Source organism: Netta rufina (assembly GCF_964035555.1).
Source record: "Netta rufina genome assembly, chromosome: 1".
Taxonomy (NCBI): domain Eukaryota; kingdom Metazoa; phylum Chordata; class Aves; order Anseriformes; family Anatidae; genus Netta; species Netta rufina.
This window is the reverse complement of record NC_140123.1, coordinates 163,704,708-163,723,503: the sequence shown is the minus strand read 5'-3', so window position 1 is coordinate 163,723,503 and position 18,796 is coordinate 163,704,708. Positions and strand designations below refer to the sequence as shown.

Sequence of the window (18,796 nt, the reverse complement as noted above, 5' to 3'; positions counted from 1 at the left end):
GCAAGAAACACTACTAGTACAGATGTTTAAATGTAAATGTTGAGTTCGATAAACAACGTCATATCTCCCCAATAAATAAGTAATTGAAAAGATCATAAATGTTACAAAGATGCCCTTTGAACTGACAAAATTTTGTTAATACAGCATTATAGTCTGCCTATAAGAACAAGCCTTATCAAACAAAACATGTTTTTTTTGCTAGTACATACCAGCCATACACTGTGGGAACAGTATTCCAGGGTGACTTAAGGCAATATACATTGGAGCTGCCAGGCTAGAATTCAACACCTGACCAACACATCTGCTTTCCTACCCATCCCCTTAAGCAGTCACATATTAAGCCAGCACAAGGTACTAGAATAGTCAAAAGTAATCTAATTTCATAAAAAGTTAGAAATAGGGTTTTGGTTTTTGGGGTGTTTTTTTTTGGACTAGCTCACCTCACCAACATCCAGCCTGCACAAGCATAAATGCTGGCACAAAGGCAAGTAACAGGATCACACTGCTCACGGTAGCTGGCAGAGTATGAGAAGAAGCCCTGCAGCAGCCCTGGTTTTCATTGGTGTAGACCGTTAACACAATTACATTCCTCAGGCTCTGACAGAAACTCTCTAGCAAATCTAGGAGATTAAGACTGGATATCTGGCCCAAACCCCTAAAACTCTCTACCTTAAAGCGATGCAAAAAATGAGACGCAAGTTTGTGTTTCAGTCACTCCAGTTCAGAACATCTTTACCAGAGACCCTGTAAGTTTTGGAGACATGGCTGTAGTCATTAGAAGCAATGATTTCTAAAATTCTTAACTGATCTAGATACACTATTACGACTTTTAAATATTACATATTACTGTAAAGAAGAAGAAGAAGAAAAGCATTTCAAGGAGTAATCAGTTGATCAGATGAGTAAAAGTCATCCCTGAAGCTATGAATGAGCCAGAGGAAGGTGTATTTACCTTGCCGGAGATAGTAAATCACAAGATTCAGTCTTGCCTCAGGAATAACATCAACCAGAGGAGGCAGAACCTGCAAAGCCCCTTCTCCTCCTCGAAACACAACCTGCAGATAAAAGCAGAGTACTGAAAAACTGTGTATTAGAATACTGTTTATGATCTCTTAATTCAATGAAATTAGTTCTTATAGGCCTATAATAATAGCAGGAAAAGGTCAATGGGACTGGCATTAGTGTAATCCCTGCTTTAATATAACAATAAAATTAATATGGGAAGCAATCTTTATTCTAAAGAATATTAAGCATTTAATCCATCAGCTGAGATAAACTGATTTCCATTTTTAGCAGCTCAAGGCAGTGATACATAACACATTTTTAGAATATGTCCTAGAATAAAAGTGAGGAGAACACGTACAAAATTCTAATTTGCTTATGATGTATTCATGTATACAAAAAAACAGGCTAACAACTTTACATCTGTATAGAATGCTGTTAAGATCCTAAAATAATCAAGAACACTCAATGCTTTATACTTCAATCTTACATGACTGTTCTTACAACAAAATCTAATATACTGATTCAATAACCTCCTGACAAAAAGACCAACACTCAAAATAAAGAATGTTAACTTCTGAAATCAGTTTTAACTCTTGGTGCAAACAAGAACAAACAAAGAAAACAAAACAACAAACAAATAAACAAACAACAAAGAGTTAGCTTGTTATGACTGTTCTTGAAAAATGATAAAACAAGCAACCGGCCATCATTAAATAACAGCTAGTGCCAGTAATACCATTGTGGGGAACACTAGCAGGTGATTAGTGACTCTTAGTAAAGAATACACAAATACTTTGGCTTGTATCAGTATCTTTTTCCCTATGAACTCCTTGTAAAGTACTTTTTAGATAAAGACCATTTTCCTCAATTATCTGAGTTCCACTGATACTGTATTTGCATAAATAACAGTTCAGAGGCATGCACTCTTGCTTGCTTCTATAGTATCTTTATTGACTAGGCTCCACAAAATAATTTTGCAAGGGTATTCTTACAGGCCATAAATTATTCTGATATGCCTTTGGGGTAAAAGCAACAACATTCTTATTTTCATGACACCATCTCAAACTGACAAGGAAAGAATGCCAGGGGAAAAAACAAAACAAAACAAAACAAAAACACTTGAGGGCACATTGATTATGCAGGTAGGTTTTCTGGAATAGGACTAATATTGCAGTGGAGATTCAGAGGTTTGCAGTTCACAAAATATTCCCTTTCACAAGTCATCAGGAAAAGCTCTACAAATGACAGCAGACCATATGAAATCCAGGAAATACATTACTCACCAGATTGTGCTTAATGAGTTCCTTGCCAAACTCAAAAGATGATGAGGCACTGTCTGTCAAGTTCTTGAGCTCTGCCTGGATTTACATACATCAAGAAGTTTAATGAGAAAACAAAAAAGCACACAAACATAAATGAAAGTTCATATTAGTCCTAAATCCAACAACATCTCCAGCAGTGTTGGGTCACTGGAAGATTTGTGCCTTCCCAAATCTACTTGATTCTTTTTACCAACTGGGTTATATTTATAGATACTAGGTCAAAAGTGGACCAGGAAAACTGTTAAAACCACTGTGCATGCATGTGGACAGGTGGCTTAATACCGGGGAAACTGAAATACATGAAATTTCTAAGAGGACACACTGACACGATAAAAGGCCATTATCAAAATTACTGATTAATACAGATAACAATGAAAAGTAACGTCTAAGTGATCTTGAACAAAGGCAAGCAAGGGCTGTCCAACAGATACCTCAGCAGCCTTCCCATTGTAAAGTCGGAAATGGTTGCAAGCCTTAAGGTTAAGAGCAATGGTGCTATCAGGAACCTGCTGAAGATAAACAGCTAGCACTTCCTGTGATACATCGTAGTAGTCCAGTTTATAATAGCACAGGGCCACATATACATTCAGAGCCAGGTACTCCCTGCAGAGCAGAGGAAAGAGGATTAAAGACAACATTTAAATCTACTAGATTCTATACATCTTTTACAAACACATCAAAATTGAGGTTTCCGAGAAATGCTTTTTGGGTACTTTTCTACCTCTAGATTGTTATATAAATTGCAGACATCCAGTTACAGATGTACATGAGTTTTATCAATGCCAGCTATTGCAACTTTAAAGAATTACGTGCAAAATTGTTGGTTTACAAATCTTTGAAAAGGTGGTAATTCACACTAAGGAAATCCACAGAAATTAAGTACTGTACTTTTGGCCCAGAAGAATAAGATTTTCTATGCAGTATGTGCAAAAACATTTAATACTGACATAAAACTGAAAATATCTGAATGGATCTGAATTGGACTTCAAAAAGATAGCTATATATTCTGGGGCAGCAGTTCCTATTTTACCAAACCATATTTCCAGCCACTTAAGAATTCATTTTGTTCCTTGTTAAATTATGAACTCAGAAGTTGCAGAATATGATAGAAAAAAACAGTGTGATGAAGGGTAAGTAGAATGGAAATAATTCCAGACTAAAAGAAATGTAAGGAGTTCTCTACATAAACACTAAGAATTTTACCGATTGGATAATACAGATAGACACAAGGTCAAAAGTGGACAATATGAAAGGTTACAAGCAAAGGAGGAATCAACAATCACAAGCAAGAGTCACGAGGCTGGTCATCAGAGAAAGAGTAAGAACATGAGAGAGAAAGCAGGTACATAACCATTTGTGATTTCAGAAGAAATAAGTAACAAAATAAAGAAGGCTCTCAGAATGAATTACGAGAAAATATCACTAAAAGAAAGCAATAGAGAACTAACTTCTTCCTTAAACATGCAGTTTTCAACAATGATTTGCAATGAACAAAATTGAGGGGTCTGCAACTTGTGCACATTTTGCACTTGGAAAGGGGCACGGTAATTGGGGAAAATTCCTACTTTCAGAAAGCAAGCAACTAACTGGAGTTAAATGCCAACAAAACCAGAGACACTGCAGCAAGGTTTAAAGAAGAGATGCCAACCGATTATCAAGAAGAATGCGCTTGTAGATATCAATAGCTTCTTGGTAGTGGGACCGCATGTAGTGGATAGATGCCAAACTAAGCTGATCTTCTGTAATGTCTTGCAGGTTCTGGTGAGAGCTCATCAATTTCTTCTCATCACTGAACTAAAACAGAAGGTGTGACATTCTCAGAAGAGTTCAGTGAGAAATACGTTTTAAGTTAATTAGCTGGATTAGTTTTGCCCTTGCTGGCAAGTAGCAGGTGAGTCATTTTTAACATCTGGAAGAACTCTGTTACTTCAAAGTTAATTTGACTGGTGGAGAAAGCCAAACATTAAAAGGCAGACCAGCTGAAACTAGATAAATATGAGGCTAAAACTAAGTACACATTTTCCTTTAAGGTGTGATTTAGACATAATTACATGTCACTTGCCTTGCTGGATAAGAGGGGAAGAGTTGAATTAATTATTTCATAACCAGAATTTTACAACACAAGATTTGACAGTTACTATTCAATCCAGCTGATTGTTTGCTGCTTATAGATCCAAAACTTTTTTTCTCATGGATAAACATCAGAAAAACACAAGCCTTCCCAACACGCAAGAATTAATCTTCACAATACTTCTTTACAGCACTAACAAGTTCACTTTAATCATCGCCTTAAAATTCCAGTTTAACTAAACCTTTTGTTTTTAAAAGTGTTGTTGTTCAATGCATAACAAACACACAAGGGTAAAAACAAGCACCAGAGTTAAACAATCATCTTATACTTGTATTACAGTAGTAAAATTGAGGCTATTCAGCAACGACTTTCCTCAAATCACTTATTCCAGTGTTTCCCTTTGCTGGTTCTGCTAATCTCAGCAGCAGGAATTATGAATTTCTCCTATACACAAATTATATCTTATGCAACTTCATCTAAAACATTTATCTGCTCTGTTTTTCTTCGAATCCTCCTTCTCCCTTTTTGAGACAGTCACACAATGATACTCTGGTCTAAAGGCAAGAGAACTGTTTAACAGAACTAAATGCAGTGTGCTTCATATTTTCATAAAGTCTTTTATTCCCAAATACTAACTATACGAACTAGGAATTATTCAATTTCTCTTTATCATAGGCATCTGTAAGAGCCAATGCCACTACGAAAACGTTTAAAGATTACTTCCATAAACTTACAGAGATTCAAGTAAAGAGAATCTAGCATCAAAGCTAACACTCAGTATTTGTATTTTCTTCCACCCAAAACTCAGTCTCTTCAGTATCCTATTACTTGTTAGGTATAATACATGATGGCATGAAACCAAATTTAAGGGAAGACAGCTATGTGTGGTAAGCAAAATAGTCATTTAATTGTTGAAATTAAAGTAAATCTCATGCCATAAACAGTATTACTTCTTGGATACTGAACAACTTAAGAGGACCAGTAATAGCATATGGACCTTTCTGGTCAAACTGCTAAGTATAACACAGCTGCATTAGGAAATCTTGGTACACTTCAAAGAAAATGAAAATAGTGGCTTATACACCTGGGATTCTGTTAAAATCCTAGGTTCCTTGTAATCAAAAATACCATCGAGTTCTTATTTTATGACTTACATGAAATGGGTGGTAAGACTTTAGATATTTGCCGAGGGCAATTATTCTGAGATCCTGTTTTCACACTTACTTTCTCCTCTACATTTTAATACAGTGGGGTGGTTGTGGAAAACCTTTGTTCTCCTGCCACCACAGATATTTAATTATTTGGCCAGGTTGCCTGCATAAATTACACGTTACCAAATTGAAAAGAAAACAAAACGAAGTGTGAGTGAAGAAAAGACATTATACCTTATGTGCCAGGTGAAAGAGTAAACGGTTCTGGAGACGACTTTTAGGTGCTGAAAGGAAGATTCATTAAGTAAGTATCTCTGCAAAGAACAACATAGGAAATCTTTTTTTATTAACTCCCTTTCTCAACAGTCATGCAAAAACCAATGCTTTCTTGCCTCCCATCTTCATTCCCTGTCCATTTTGTTTGAAATCCCTGATGAAAATACTTTTTAATTGGCCTCTGCTTTCCATGAGACTTACAACTTCAAGAATTACATGACCATTTCTCTGCAGGGCCTTCTGGTTAATTCTGTGTTTTTGCACAAGTGACACACAGCACAGCATCTTTTATATAGTAAGAAAGCAGCAACAGAAACCCGAAGTTCTTTCTACAACATTTAATATTTGAAGAAAATTGAGATTCATAATTCTAGGAATCTTTTCAACTTTCAAGGTGTTGCAAATTCCATTGCTGCTGCCTTTTAGCATACGTAGTTCTAATATTATTTCTGTCCTTAGGAACAAAAGGTGCATGAATGAATCCTGTACTCCAAGCAAATAAGATTCAAATTAACATATGGAGAGAAGTGGCTCTCTAGTGCCACTGAAGTTCACAAAATTTCTTGCAGGTTTAGAAATTCTATTTAATACACTTCATATGACAAAAAATGTTAACTGTGGAGTTTTAAGTCTCTAGAGAGAGCCTTGTGCATCACTGAGAGTGTCAAAAGTCCTTGGCCAACAGAACTATTAACTTCTTTTGTGAGCAATCTTCCAAAAAGCCTTCCCTTGTTTCCTGTATTTTTTTTAGCCTACTCAGCTAATGAGCACTCTCATTTTTGCTCAGACCAACCAGCTGGCAACCCATGTACCACAGAAAGGATTTACATGGAATCTTTACAAAAAGCAGAATTACTTACTGTGTTTGTGAGTCCAAGAAAGTGCAGAGTTAGCAAAGCAATGGCCTGTAACACAAGGCTATAATTCTTCTGACATCCTAAACCATGAAAGAGGGCTGAAACCACCAAAACCTCTTTCTCTTCCCTCTCAAAGATGGAAATTTCTGGTAATAAATTAGATTTTTTGAAAAGCAGTTTAGAGAGGGATTTCCAGACTTACTTGTTCTCCACATAATAAGGAAACTCTGTAACCCAGTGAATAATGCCAAATAAAAATCAGGCTGTTCTCATCACTGTAAGGTTCTCTACCTACTTCTGCTCGACACAGCAATTGTTTCTTCCCTCTCCTCCTTTCCAAGCTGTTTTATTAAAATGTGTTCCTCTGTACCAACTATTCTAGAAAAAGAGGACAGTCAATTTTACCTTTAAAGAACTGCTAGAACAGAGGAGTACCAAAAGGAAAAGGTTGTATGAGAGTTCTCACAAAGCTGAAACGTCTTGCAAAATATTACTAATAGAGCATCAAGTAGTTACGAAGCTAAATGGTCTTCAATCTACGATATATGTGGGAATTCTCATTAGCCTAATTATTGAGGAATGGAAAGTTTTTCTGATCTATAATCAATATTGTGTAAGCTGCAGTAATATTATAATTGACATCATAGTACATTCCAGAAATGATTTTGTCCATTGAGTTTGAAGATTAGAGTACCTTAATTTAAATGCAAGTTCTTCAAAATGTTGGCAGCAGTGATACCACAGCAACTCCCCATGTGCCTCAGCATTAATTCACAGGTTTCAGTACCAAAGTTTCAGAGGGTTGCACATGGACCCCACATGTGCTTTTGTGTGAAACTTAAACCAACCATATCTGCTTTTTACAACTCAAAACATTCGGTCATCAAAGACTCCAAAAGTACAAGCAGTACAGACTGGGGAATTTACACTGAAAATAACATATTGTATAATCACAGTGCAAACAGTACAGACAACAACTTTTTTTTTTTTTTTTTTTGAGTAGGTTTTGTTTTTTTTCCTGAACAGGTCTTAGCATTAATTCCACTCCAAGTGACTTGCAAGTGACATTGCCTCAAGAATCCGAGGAATTCTTGTTTCACTGGTCAACCAGTGACTGTAGTGCTGCCCTCTTGATTCTGGCATTTGATCTGACATTAAAATTATTATTTACTTCTTGGCAAAAACTAGAGTTACTCCATGTAATCCTATACCTAAAAACAGGCAAAAGATAAAAACAGAGTTCTGGTGGCATGCATGGGCATATGGAGGAGGATGAAAACTCCTATTTTGTAAATCCCATGATGCAATCCATTTGATATTCTTTAAAATAAGAAACTTTTACTTGATACCAGCCAAGTAAGAAGAGGTACATAAACCAAAAAATGTAGTCCTGTTGATATAGTAAGCAGAACCATGGAAACATTAAATATCAGTAGTTTCTTTTCTCTCAGTGCCAAATGCATTTCTTGAGGAAGACAGAGAGACATATATACAAGGTCACGTTAATTTTCAGGTAGACTTTGGTACTAAGTATCGGATATAGCTGTTGTCAACCACTGGAGAAGGGAAGGAAATGATAAAACTGCCTCATCAGAGGTGATGATTTTTTGAGGAACAGTAGGCTTGTTCTTTTATTACTACTTGCTGCTATCAAATTTCATTGTCACCAACCTATCAATGCCACAAAGAAGCACAAACATCTTTTGCTATCCTACTTTTTCAAGAAGGAGACTGTTTAACTCAGCATTGAGCAATCTAAGGATCATAACAAGTATAATGACAATGCTGCAGTGCAATGAACTGGATCCTGCTCCAGTGCCTAGTATTGGCCTTGTCCTGAAGACATCATGCAGGAGCTGGACAGGTTCTCTAGTTCAATAACACACCAATATTTCTATGCTAGATTTTTTGTTGTGATCTGTGCTGATGTTCAAGGCACTAAAGTCATAGTTGATGTGGATCTTAAAAGTCTTCTCCTGTCTTTTACGTGCTGACATTGAACGGACACCTACTTGAAGTACTTGTTAAAATATAATAAGCAGCCACAATAAGTGTGAAGGCATTTTTCTTCACTAACTCTTAAACAAAAGTGAAACTCTCCAGAAATGTCAGACTCTTGGTGGGTTCCATGTTACTACCACAGGCAGTAAGAGGAAGATGAACATGGTCAAGAACAATCTGGCATTTGTGCCCTCTTGTAAAGGTGTAAGGCAATGTTGGTCATGCATCCAGTACTAACAAAACCCATCTAGCAACCATAATGCCTACACACACTCTACAGAAGCACGTCACATGCTGACAAGTGTTGAACTCATCCTAAACATACAGAGCTGGGAGTGGGTAGGAATGGAACAGTTCTGAGAAAGTTCCACCCAGATAACACAGAAAGTATAAACCAGAGAAAACCCTGTTTCCACTGTTCCTCAGCAAGAATGCCTTGCTCACCTGAACACAGCATCTGAATGAAACTCTCTGTGCCTCAGAACCACAGTCTTGTTGGTGGAGGGAAATTGCAAGGGTAAGGGAAAAATGTGAGGAAAAAACACGGTCCAACAGCGAAGCTCACACTTTCACATATTTGAATAGCTCAACTGTTCAAAATTTTCTTGCATGAAATCTGCAGAGGAAATTCTCTGAAATTTTCCCATTCCCAAAATATTTTTATTTTCTCTCAAACTTAAAAGTCAGTTCAACTATTCTCAGTTACTTGCAATACATACACATTTCATCTCAGTTGTGCCTAAACAGAGTAACTTGAAGATAACTGAAACAAAAACAATAAATTATTCGTTCAGTAGATTCCACTGTGTTAGAAAGCAAAACAAAAAAAAAATAAATAAGATTAGTAGTTTTTAAAGTTAAAATATCTATTTTCTGATATTTTCACTTGTGCAATTTGAAAGTTCCACATATCAAACTCTGCTGTTTCAAAAAATACAGCTAAAATGCAATGAAAATGAACTACTGTTCTCAGGAAATACAATACTAGCAGAAAGCAGATAATTTTGCACATAGGTGAACATGCAGCCTAAAGAAAAAGAAAACACAGCAGTTTTTCCATGCCCTCTTATAACTGTACATTTTCACTGGTGACAACTATCTGACACCTGGCAAGCATTAGTGCATGCATAAGCAAAATGGGTTTGGAAAATGCCACTGTTCTTACTAACCCATCTCTGTTCTGCTTTTGTGCAATACTGCTCCTTCCAGTAGAGACTGAAAGGAGAAGTTTCACTGTTCAGTTGAACCACATTCTGAGCTGACACACACAGAGTTGTGAAGAAGCAAAGTAATTATAAAGTTTTGCCATCAAAAAATAGAAGGAGGGAAAAACAAAGAAAAAAAAAACACAACAACAACAAAAAGAAAGCTCTCATGACTGGTTAAGCAACACAACCCTGTCTGTGCATGAATCTTAAATTTAATTGTAAAATTCCATGCTTATCCTAAAAAGACTGTTTTTCATAACAGATTTAACTGCAGCCCCACTTATGTGCAAATCACATTTGCTGGCATATATTTTGTGGTTTAACAGAACACTGTTGGTTCTTGTATTTTTCTTAATGCAGTGCTAGCCAATGGCTTCTGAGAGCACAGTACAGGCTTTTAAATACTAGGATTAGGTTGCCAGGCTCTCTGGGCAAATGTGCCAGGCTGAGTTCCTGGTCCTTGTCATTTATTTCTTGAAGGCACATGGCCTGGGAATGCCACATAAAACTATTTTGTTTTATAATGAAAAAATAACAATTAATTATTATTTATTCAGCCAAGATGAAGACTTTCAGCCTCATTCTCCCAAGCCTGGATGGGCTCACACACACTAAGGAAAACATTTGTTCAACCCACGCATGACAGCACAGATGCAGAAGGAATAAACAAAGCATCACTTGGCAACTTGGCTACAGGACGACTACAAAACAACAGTAGCTGACTTGAAGTAACTCTGCCTTCATCACAAAACCAGGAATATTAGTAACCATAATGTAAAGGGACAGCAGGGAAAAAGAAGAAGCTAGAAATATTGGAAAGGAATTTGGAAGAAAGCCTAGAGGAGACGAAGTACAACTATAATGAAAAACCTTCAAAGAAGGATTCTTCTTTACTGACTTTTTGTTATACTTCTTAAGTTATATTTGGAGCAATTCTGGTTCATATGACTTTTGATATACACATTTATTCTTTCCTGAGAGAACGTACCAAGAAGATTTAATTAAGTAATGACAAGCTGAGAGAACACTTCACATTTAGTATAAAGTAAACACAAAACCTCACTCCACAAGAGAATGCAAACTATCTATCTTGTGTGAAATACAATAATTACCTCATGGCTTTTCACCCTAATTTCCTAATTTTTAAATGTCCTGCATATTTTTCCTCAGACAGCAAACAATTTTCTTAAGCAGCAGCAAAAGTACGTGGCAAGAAGGAACTTCTATTTGATTTCTAGATAGTTATATTTTTATGTGGAAAAACTATTCCAGAAAGCTAGTTGACATTTATGTTCCCTTTCATGCAGACTTCAACACTGTAGAAATCCAGAACTATAATTGAAAATAAATTATTTCTCCCTCATTTATTTTAGCACCGTACCACTTTCAGGGGCTTCACATGTCAACTGCATCAATAAACAGCAAATAGTATGCACAAATTCAGGTCCAATAATCCTGAAACAGCAATGGTAAGCAGCCCAACACAAATGATATCTGTCATTCAGATGGCAGTGTTAAAGGCAGTACTGGATAAACGATATTCTAGAGATATCACCTGTTGTGTCCACTACCCAAGAAAATATTTTGCTTCTTCTGGATCTTTGCAAAACGACACAAGGAATCACAAGATGCCATGGCTTTAGCTGTTAACAATCATCACTGATGCAACTGAAAAATCCTAAAAGCACTAAAAGACGATATGTCTTGAGTGAAAATAAAATGATTCAACCACAATGTCGGAAAGCGTAAAGTGACAGGAGTGAAAAAAGGGGAACATACAACACTTGTCTTTTCGCCATTGAAAGCTTCCAAGTATTACAAATCTTCATCTGGGACTGCCTCCCCACCAAGCTTAAGTAGCCAGGAAGCATCAGTATTACAGTACTCAAGAGAAAGGCTTAGCATCTCACTACAAGAACAGGCATGCTACCCTACTTAAACAATTACATAAAAATCAGGAACTGACATTGCCAGTGTTAGCACTAAGCTATTTTCTGTTCCCTCCTGCAGCTACTTTCCCTGTGTCATGCACTCCTTTCTTAATATTCCTGCCCTTTTCTGTTAGTGGTTAAGAGTATCACTAACCGCACCACGTACCTTACCACTCGCCATGCTGCTAAACTGATCTGAGGGGCAGGGAAACATTAACCTTCCTCACTTCCAGCTCACAGCTAATAAAGATGCATGCCCAGCTGTGCATCTGTCATCTCTAGAATGGATTACTGTAATTCGCACTATGTGAAGCTGATGACAATGAGCAGGCTCCAACTGGTACTGGACACAGCCACTTGCTTTCTCCATCGTTTAGGTATAGTGAACCTCAGGATCTATTGTCCAGTTATTTTTAGTTCAAATCCTAGATTGTAATCTCCCAAACCTCAAGCTTGTGGTACTTTAAAGACAAAATTATTACCTGTGAATACTAGAATTTTACACACTTCTTGAACAACACAGATCACTTCTTGAACAATACAGATCACAAATCAACAACACAGAATACAAAGCCCTGCAGGAAACTTTACTTTTGGAAATAAAACATTTTCAGTTGTGGGAATCAAGGTCAGAATGTTCTTTCAGAGGACTTTAATGAGATACCAGAATCTAACTATTTCTAAAAAATGCCATAAAACTGTCCTCTTTGGAGGGGCTCCTCCACAGTAGTAGAAAATACACTTTTCTCACTATTTTCAGCTCAAGACTAGAAAACTAAAGAAAGAAACAAAAAAGAAAACGAAAGACTCATTGAGAATCTTATCCTAAAAAGGCAAGAGTCAGAAGCTGACTGAGAACATCACTATTAATTCAACTTAGAAAGCACTGAGATACAATGGTAATGGGAAACAATATAAATCACTAAGATAAATGGAAAGTGATGGGTAACAAAATTAAACTGCAGAAACATTTTTAGGCAGTAAAAATTGCCTTGGAATCTAATTCCCATTTCTCTTTTTTCAATGATCCCATGCATGTTCAGATTAGAGTGGAACCGTAATAATGTGACTGCAGCAAACTCCATGTCTTGAAGAATCAGATCCCTAATATCTAACCTACAAGGCAGTAAGACCACCTACTAAGTCACTCAAACTGCGTAAACAGAATTCTTGTCCACATAAGAGAGAATGCTGAATTCTCTCATATGCTTATTTTTTGATAGTATCACTATCCTAATTAGCTTCATCTGCACTGGCTCAGAGACATGGAATCAGTCAAAAGAAGAGTAACTTTTTGCTGCTGGTCAGCATATGCTGGGTTTTGTATTTAGAAATTAAACAGAGAACTTACTTTCCAGATGCTTCTTTCAGTTCCAGCTGCTCCACCTGCCCAAGCTATTTTTAGGGAGCAAACTGCATTAAAACTCTCATGTTGAATGGAAAAAAACAACAACAAAAAACACAGCTCAAAAGTATCCTTTATTCCTCTGAAAAAAAGCACCAGATACTTTCTCTGGAAAACACTTTTAAGTGTTCAAGTCAACAAATAGTTCTTTCCATCAGAGACATACATCTCACCTTTCAAGGCTGCTTGTTCAGCTTGTGTATACATCCCCAGGAAAAAGTAGGTACATGCCAGGTTTACCCAAACATCAGGATTGCAATCTGGTTTTTTGGTCAAGGCTTCATATTCCTGTAACAGAAGAGGGGGATGATGTGTTTTTAATTGTTTAAAAGCATAGGTGTGTATTAAATATCATTTTTTCTTCCATATCATTTAACAATGTATTTAATTTTTAACAACATATATTTAACAGTATATCAGTCTGATGTTTGTGCTGGGGAAGCTCATGGAGCAGATTACCTAGAGTGCCATCACACAGCACCTACAGGGCAACAGGTGATCAGTCCCAGTCAGCACGGGTTTATGAAAGGCAGGTCCTGCTTTATGAACCTGATCTCCATCTACAACACAGTGATGTGCTCACTGGATGAGAGAAAGGCTGTGATATGGTCTACCTAGACTTCAGTAAGGCTTTCGACACTGTTTCCCACAGCATTCTCCTGAATAAGCTGGTTGCTCAAAACTTGTATGGGTGTATGCTTTATTGGGTTAAAAATTGGCTGGGTGGCTGGGCCCAAAGAGTTGTGGTGAATGGGGTTAAATCCAGTTGGAGGCCAGTCAACAGTGGTGTACCCCAGGACTCAGTACTGGTGCCAGTTCTCTTCAAAATCTTTATCAATAATCTGGGCAAGGGGATTGAGTGCACCCTCAGTAACTTTGTGGTCAACAAGATGTGTGCAAGTGTTGACCTGCTCAAGGGTAGAAGGGTGCTGCAGAAGGATCTGGATAGGCTGAGGCCAACTGTATGAGGTTCAGCAAGGCTAAGTGTCAGGCCCTGCACTTGGGGAACAACAACCCCAAGCAGAGCTACAGGTTGGGAGATGAGTGGTTGGAAAGCTGTGTGGTGGAAAGGGACCTGGGGGTATCGGTTGATAGCCAGCTGAATAGGAGCCAGCAGTGTGCTCAGGTGGCCAGGAGGGCCAACAGCAAGCAACCTGGCTTGTATCAGGAATATTATGGCCAGCAGGACTAGGGAAGTGATTGTCCCTCTGTACTCAGCTCTCGTGAGGCCTCACCTCAAATACCATGTTCAGTTTTAGGCTCTTCACTACAAGAAGGCCATAGAGGTGCTGGAGTATGTCCACAGAAGGGCAATGAAGCTGGTGAGGAGTCTAGAAAACAAGTCTTATGAAGAGCAACTGAAGGAGCAGGGGTTGTTTCAGATGGAGAAAGGAGGCTCGGGGAGATTTTATCAGGCTCTACAATTACCTTAAGAGAAGCTATAATGAGGTGGTGATCGGTGTCTTCTCCCAGACACCAAGTGGTAAGACAAGAGGAAACTACCTTAAGTTGTGCCAGGGGAAGTTGAGGTCGGATATTAGGAAAAAAATTTTCACTGAAAGGTTTGTGAAATATTGGAATAGGCTACCCAGGGAAGTAGAGTCACCAACCGGGGAGGCCTTCAAAAAATGTGTAGATGTGGAGCTTAGGGACATGGTTTAATGGTGGACTTGGCAGTGCTACGTTAAAGGTTGGACTAGGTGATCTTAGAGGTCTTTTCCAACCTAAATAATTCTATATAATTAGATTATTCAGATCAACCAATTTATTCCTAAATTCATTGTCCTTCTTACAACTATTACATTTTAATCTAAGATATGTTCAGCAGCCCTCTTTTGTTTAGAGAAATGGAACAGACAATGGGGACAAGCAACATTATAAGTCTTCACTGCAGGAGCATGAATTTTGTCAATGTTGTAACAGTTACAATGCCATCAACATAACCAACCTTTCCTCCCTCTTTTCTGATGCTTTCCTAACTCCTCCTTCAGTCAGAGGAGGAGTCAAAAACACCCAGGAAATCTCTGTGAATACTTACTGAAGCAAGTGTCAAATATCCCATTATAAATCTGTAAGTAGTGTCTCAATATAGATTTAAAAAGTGATCTTCAAAGTGAGGGTGCATGAAAGATAACCCAATGAGGTGTGGGAAGAAAATATTTTGTATCATTAACAAATAAAATGAGTATTTCCAAAATAGTGTTTAGTTCATATTTATATCTTTTTAAATTCTATTTTTGTGTATGTTTTATAATTACATAATATGGTAGTACTGTACATATCAATAATGCTAGTATTGATAGTACATTAGTACATTTATATAGTTTATAATAAATACACATATACAACAGTTATGTTGTATATGTGCTCAAAATTTTTGTGCTCAAAAATTTTTTACTGATAGAGGTGCACAAACAGAAATGTTTGGAGACTACTGAAGTCAGTGCTGGGCACATTCAATACTTCCTTATGCATAAAATTGTAATTAGAGCAAATATACTAAAGTGTGCCTAACCTCACCTTTTCTCATATGAAGATTTACAGCCAAGAGCTATCGAAAGCCACTGGATACCATGTTCTGATGTTTCTTACACATCCACGTTCATTATATATCCCTTAATACTGCTACATAAATTGCTTCATTTCTTGTTGTTTGTGGAGAAAAAAAAAATAAGTAAAAACTAAGTGATAAATCTTTCAATCTACTTTTTTAATGAAGCAAGAAATCACTGCAGCTACCAGTGACATTCCTAAATATAAACATCTTTGCTCTGCATAACAATAGGTACGAAAAACACAACTAAGGAGATCCCTTGATGCTATTTTTTCCTCTGTCAGGCTTCTGTTAAATTACTAGGAAGGACCAGCCCAGTGAAAGTGCCTCCTGCTGGTGCTCCCACTCTCCATCCAGTCATGTCCAATAAGGCAAAAGCAGGCCAGGTCATTCAAGGTTCTCACAAGACCTGCTTAAAGAATGCAATCCCCATAATTCCCAACCAGCATAAGCCTCTCATCCCTCCCAGCAACACACCCCATTGCTGACTCCGTATTCTTCCTCCAAACATATGAATTGGGATTTCCCCCTTCCAAGTCAGAGTCTACCAGATTGTGCCATTATGGGAGGAAGTCTTCTTCCCCTGGGGCAAAGACACATATTTTATATATATAAATCACTACAGAAAATAATCTATGCCCAAAGGGCAGAGAATTCCAAGAACAGACATATGCTGAAAACAATGAAGCTTAGAGTGTGCAAGCATAAAGATTTTTTTCTGTTGCCAAGTGAAAGCAAACTGCACTTCCAAACAGAGAAGCTATTGGTAAGGTGTGCCCTTGAAAGCTAGCCCAGTCTTCCTAGTCCTCAGGGACTAGCTGTCCTTCAAGAAGACTTTGAAATAAATCAATAAATTAATTGATCAAAAAACAAACCAAACAAACATTTACACACAGGCCTGCCTTTCCTACTGAGATCAGCTCAGTCTTGACACAGGCCTGTCACAGAGCTCTCAGAGACAGGCCCCTGCTCTTTATTGGGACCATCTGGAATCTTTCAAAATCCATTCTGATTAAATGCACCCAAAGGTCTCTTTTGGCTATGGCTTCAGGGAGATTAATTAGAAAAGACAAAATGCATAAACACAAGTCATCTTCTGGCTTTGCCTGTCAAGGCAAGCAATAAATAAAGTGCTATAGCAGTACCAATGTCAATCTATGGAAACACAATAAATAAAAATGAGGACCATTAGTCTTCTCTACCTTAGTCTTCTCTACATTAGTCTTCTCTGTACTTCTAGGCTATGAGCCTAGACTATGTGCTGTTGCCCCTTCCCTCAACAAAAGGCATTCAATGTTACATTCTCTCAACAACTACTTCACAGGAGCTTTTCATCTGCCTTGCCAAGAAAAGAACAACACACCACCAACCAACCAACACACTCAAACAGCCTTCCCAACAGTCAACCTGTGGCATATTTTTGCCAACTAGGGCCATAACAGCTTCTTGCTTTTTTGTTCCTCACTCTCTTCCACCTCTCTCCCCTAGCAGGGGACAAATGTACCTTTCCAAAGAAGCTGGCTGCCAGGTAGATTGCCTATGACTACAGACACCTACTGGCAATGTTGAGGGTGCTGAGCAGAATTGTGCTGGCCTTATTGCTGGTCAGGATTCTCCAAGCTCATAAATGCTGGTACTAAGAGCCATTAAACAGGCCCACACACAGGGGCCTCTTATAGTTGCCTCAAAAGTGCTCAAAGGAGGTGTGGAGATACTTGTTTCCTGATTATAGTAATGACAGAGAAGCCTAGAGAACTTCCCAGAGCCAAAAATCCATCCTTCACTTTCTAGTTCCAGCTGCCAGGAACATTGCATGTTCATGTATTCTCATAGTCCCAGCAGAAACACTCAAGTAAAACCAGATACTGCTCATGCGTGAACCATTACCCTATTATACTCCTGTTCCTGTCATGCTTCATTATTTGACTGAAACAATCCTGAGTCAAGTCAGGTTAGCTAGGAGGTCCTGTCCAAGCAAAGAGATGGAGCAGCTCCCGAATCTCTGCTGGAAGGGAGGCAGTCAATAGGAAGGCCTGCCTGAATCCTTTGCTGTAGTTTGTTTCTGCCAAAATCTCACAATGCATTGAAGGCTCTGCTCTCACACACAGCTGACGGGCTGAAATGGCTAAGCATTACCATATCTGGCAGCTCCCTTTCTTAGGTCCTGGATGCTTCAATTTATAACAGGCAGCCCTGAAATGGACTCAGACTGATGTTCTGATTCTGGCTGGTCCTTGGGTGACACTGGATAAGTGCTACGAACAAGTCATGTGAGAAAGACAGATGGGGGGGTTCCCCCATTAGGAACAGAAGAGATGGAAGACTCCACAAAACTAATTAGATCCTCTCATTGACTAGGGGGGGTCCTGGTTGCCATATAACGCCAAGAAGTCTCTAGCCACCCCCCGTTAGTAAAAAATCAGTTTGTGAGTATGAAGGAAGCTGACTGTCCCCAGCGAGGAACTGCCACCGTGAATGGTAGAAGGGTCCAGTGCAGGGTCACTTGTAAACAGGTGCACAGTAATAGTGATGATCCCACCAGACAAGTGTTGGTGGTACACCCTTTGAGAAAGGCTTCTACCTGCTAACATGGGGGAGTGTGACGTTAGTCAGGCTGAAGTTAGAGTTCAGCCTAGAAACTGACAGTTGGTGTGCCTACGATAGGAAAAGAACCACATTTGAATGTGCTGCCATTTTCAATATTGCTGCCATTCTCCCTGAAGGTATTCTTGGGGTTGCAGGTCTGTCTGTTTTTCACTTTTTTCCCCACCTCTCCCAGTAGGTGACGGAGGCCACCTCAGCCCAATTCCCAAACCTCTCCATAAGTTGCCATGCAACCAGCATGCCTAGCTCACGTGAAAGCATCAATACAAATAAAAGGAATATTGAGTAGCTGAATTTCTGAAGAGCCTCATCAGGTATAAAGAATATAAACTATGGACTAGGACTATAGTGACACAGGCTATGTACGTTGTCACTTGCAGGCATTTGGGATTGTGAATCATTTGGTCTGTG

General features: G+C 38.3%; 1 protein-coding gene across 1 annotated transcript in view; it reads right to left on the bottom strand.

The window, feature by feature from the left end:
* The window catches only part of IFT56 (intraflagellar transport 56), a gene marked incomplete at both ends in the record, with an annotated part of 55,694 nt that overhangs the window by 34,418 nt on the left and 2,480 nt on the right, over nucleotides 1–18,796 (bottom strand). The window contains 6 exons of the mRNA XM_084306188.1: nucleotides 953–1,055; nucleotides 2,289–2,363; nucleotides 2,759–2,930; nucleotides 3,976–4,121; nucleotides 5,784–5,833; nucleotides 13,401–13,515. Of these exons, the coding sequence (XP_084162314.1) occupies nucleotides 953–1,055; nucleotides 2,289–2,363; nucleotides 2,759–2,930; nucleotides 3,976–4,121; nucleotides 5,784–5,833; nucleotides 13,401–13,515 (661 nt within the window). The remainder of the gene's footprint in view (nucleotides 1–952; nucleotides 1,056–2,288; nucleotides 2,364–2,758; nucleotides 2,931–3,975; nucleotides 4,122–5,783; nucleotides 5,834–13,400; nucleotides 13,516–18,796) is intronic.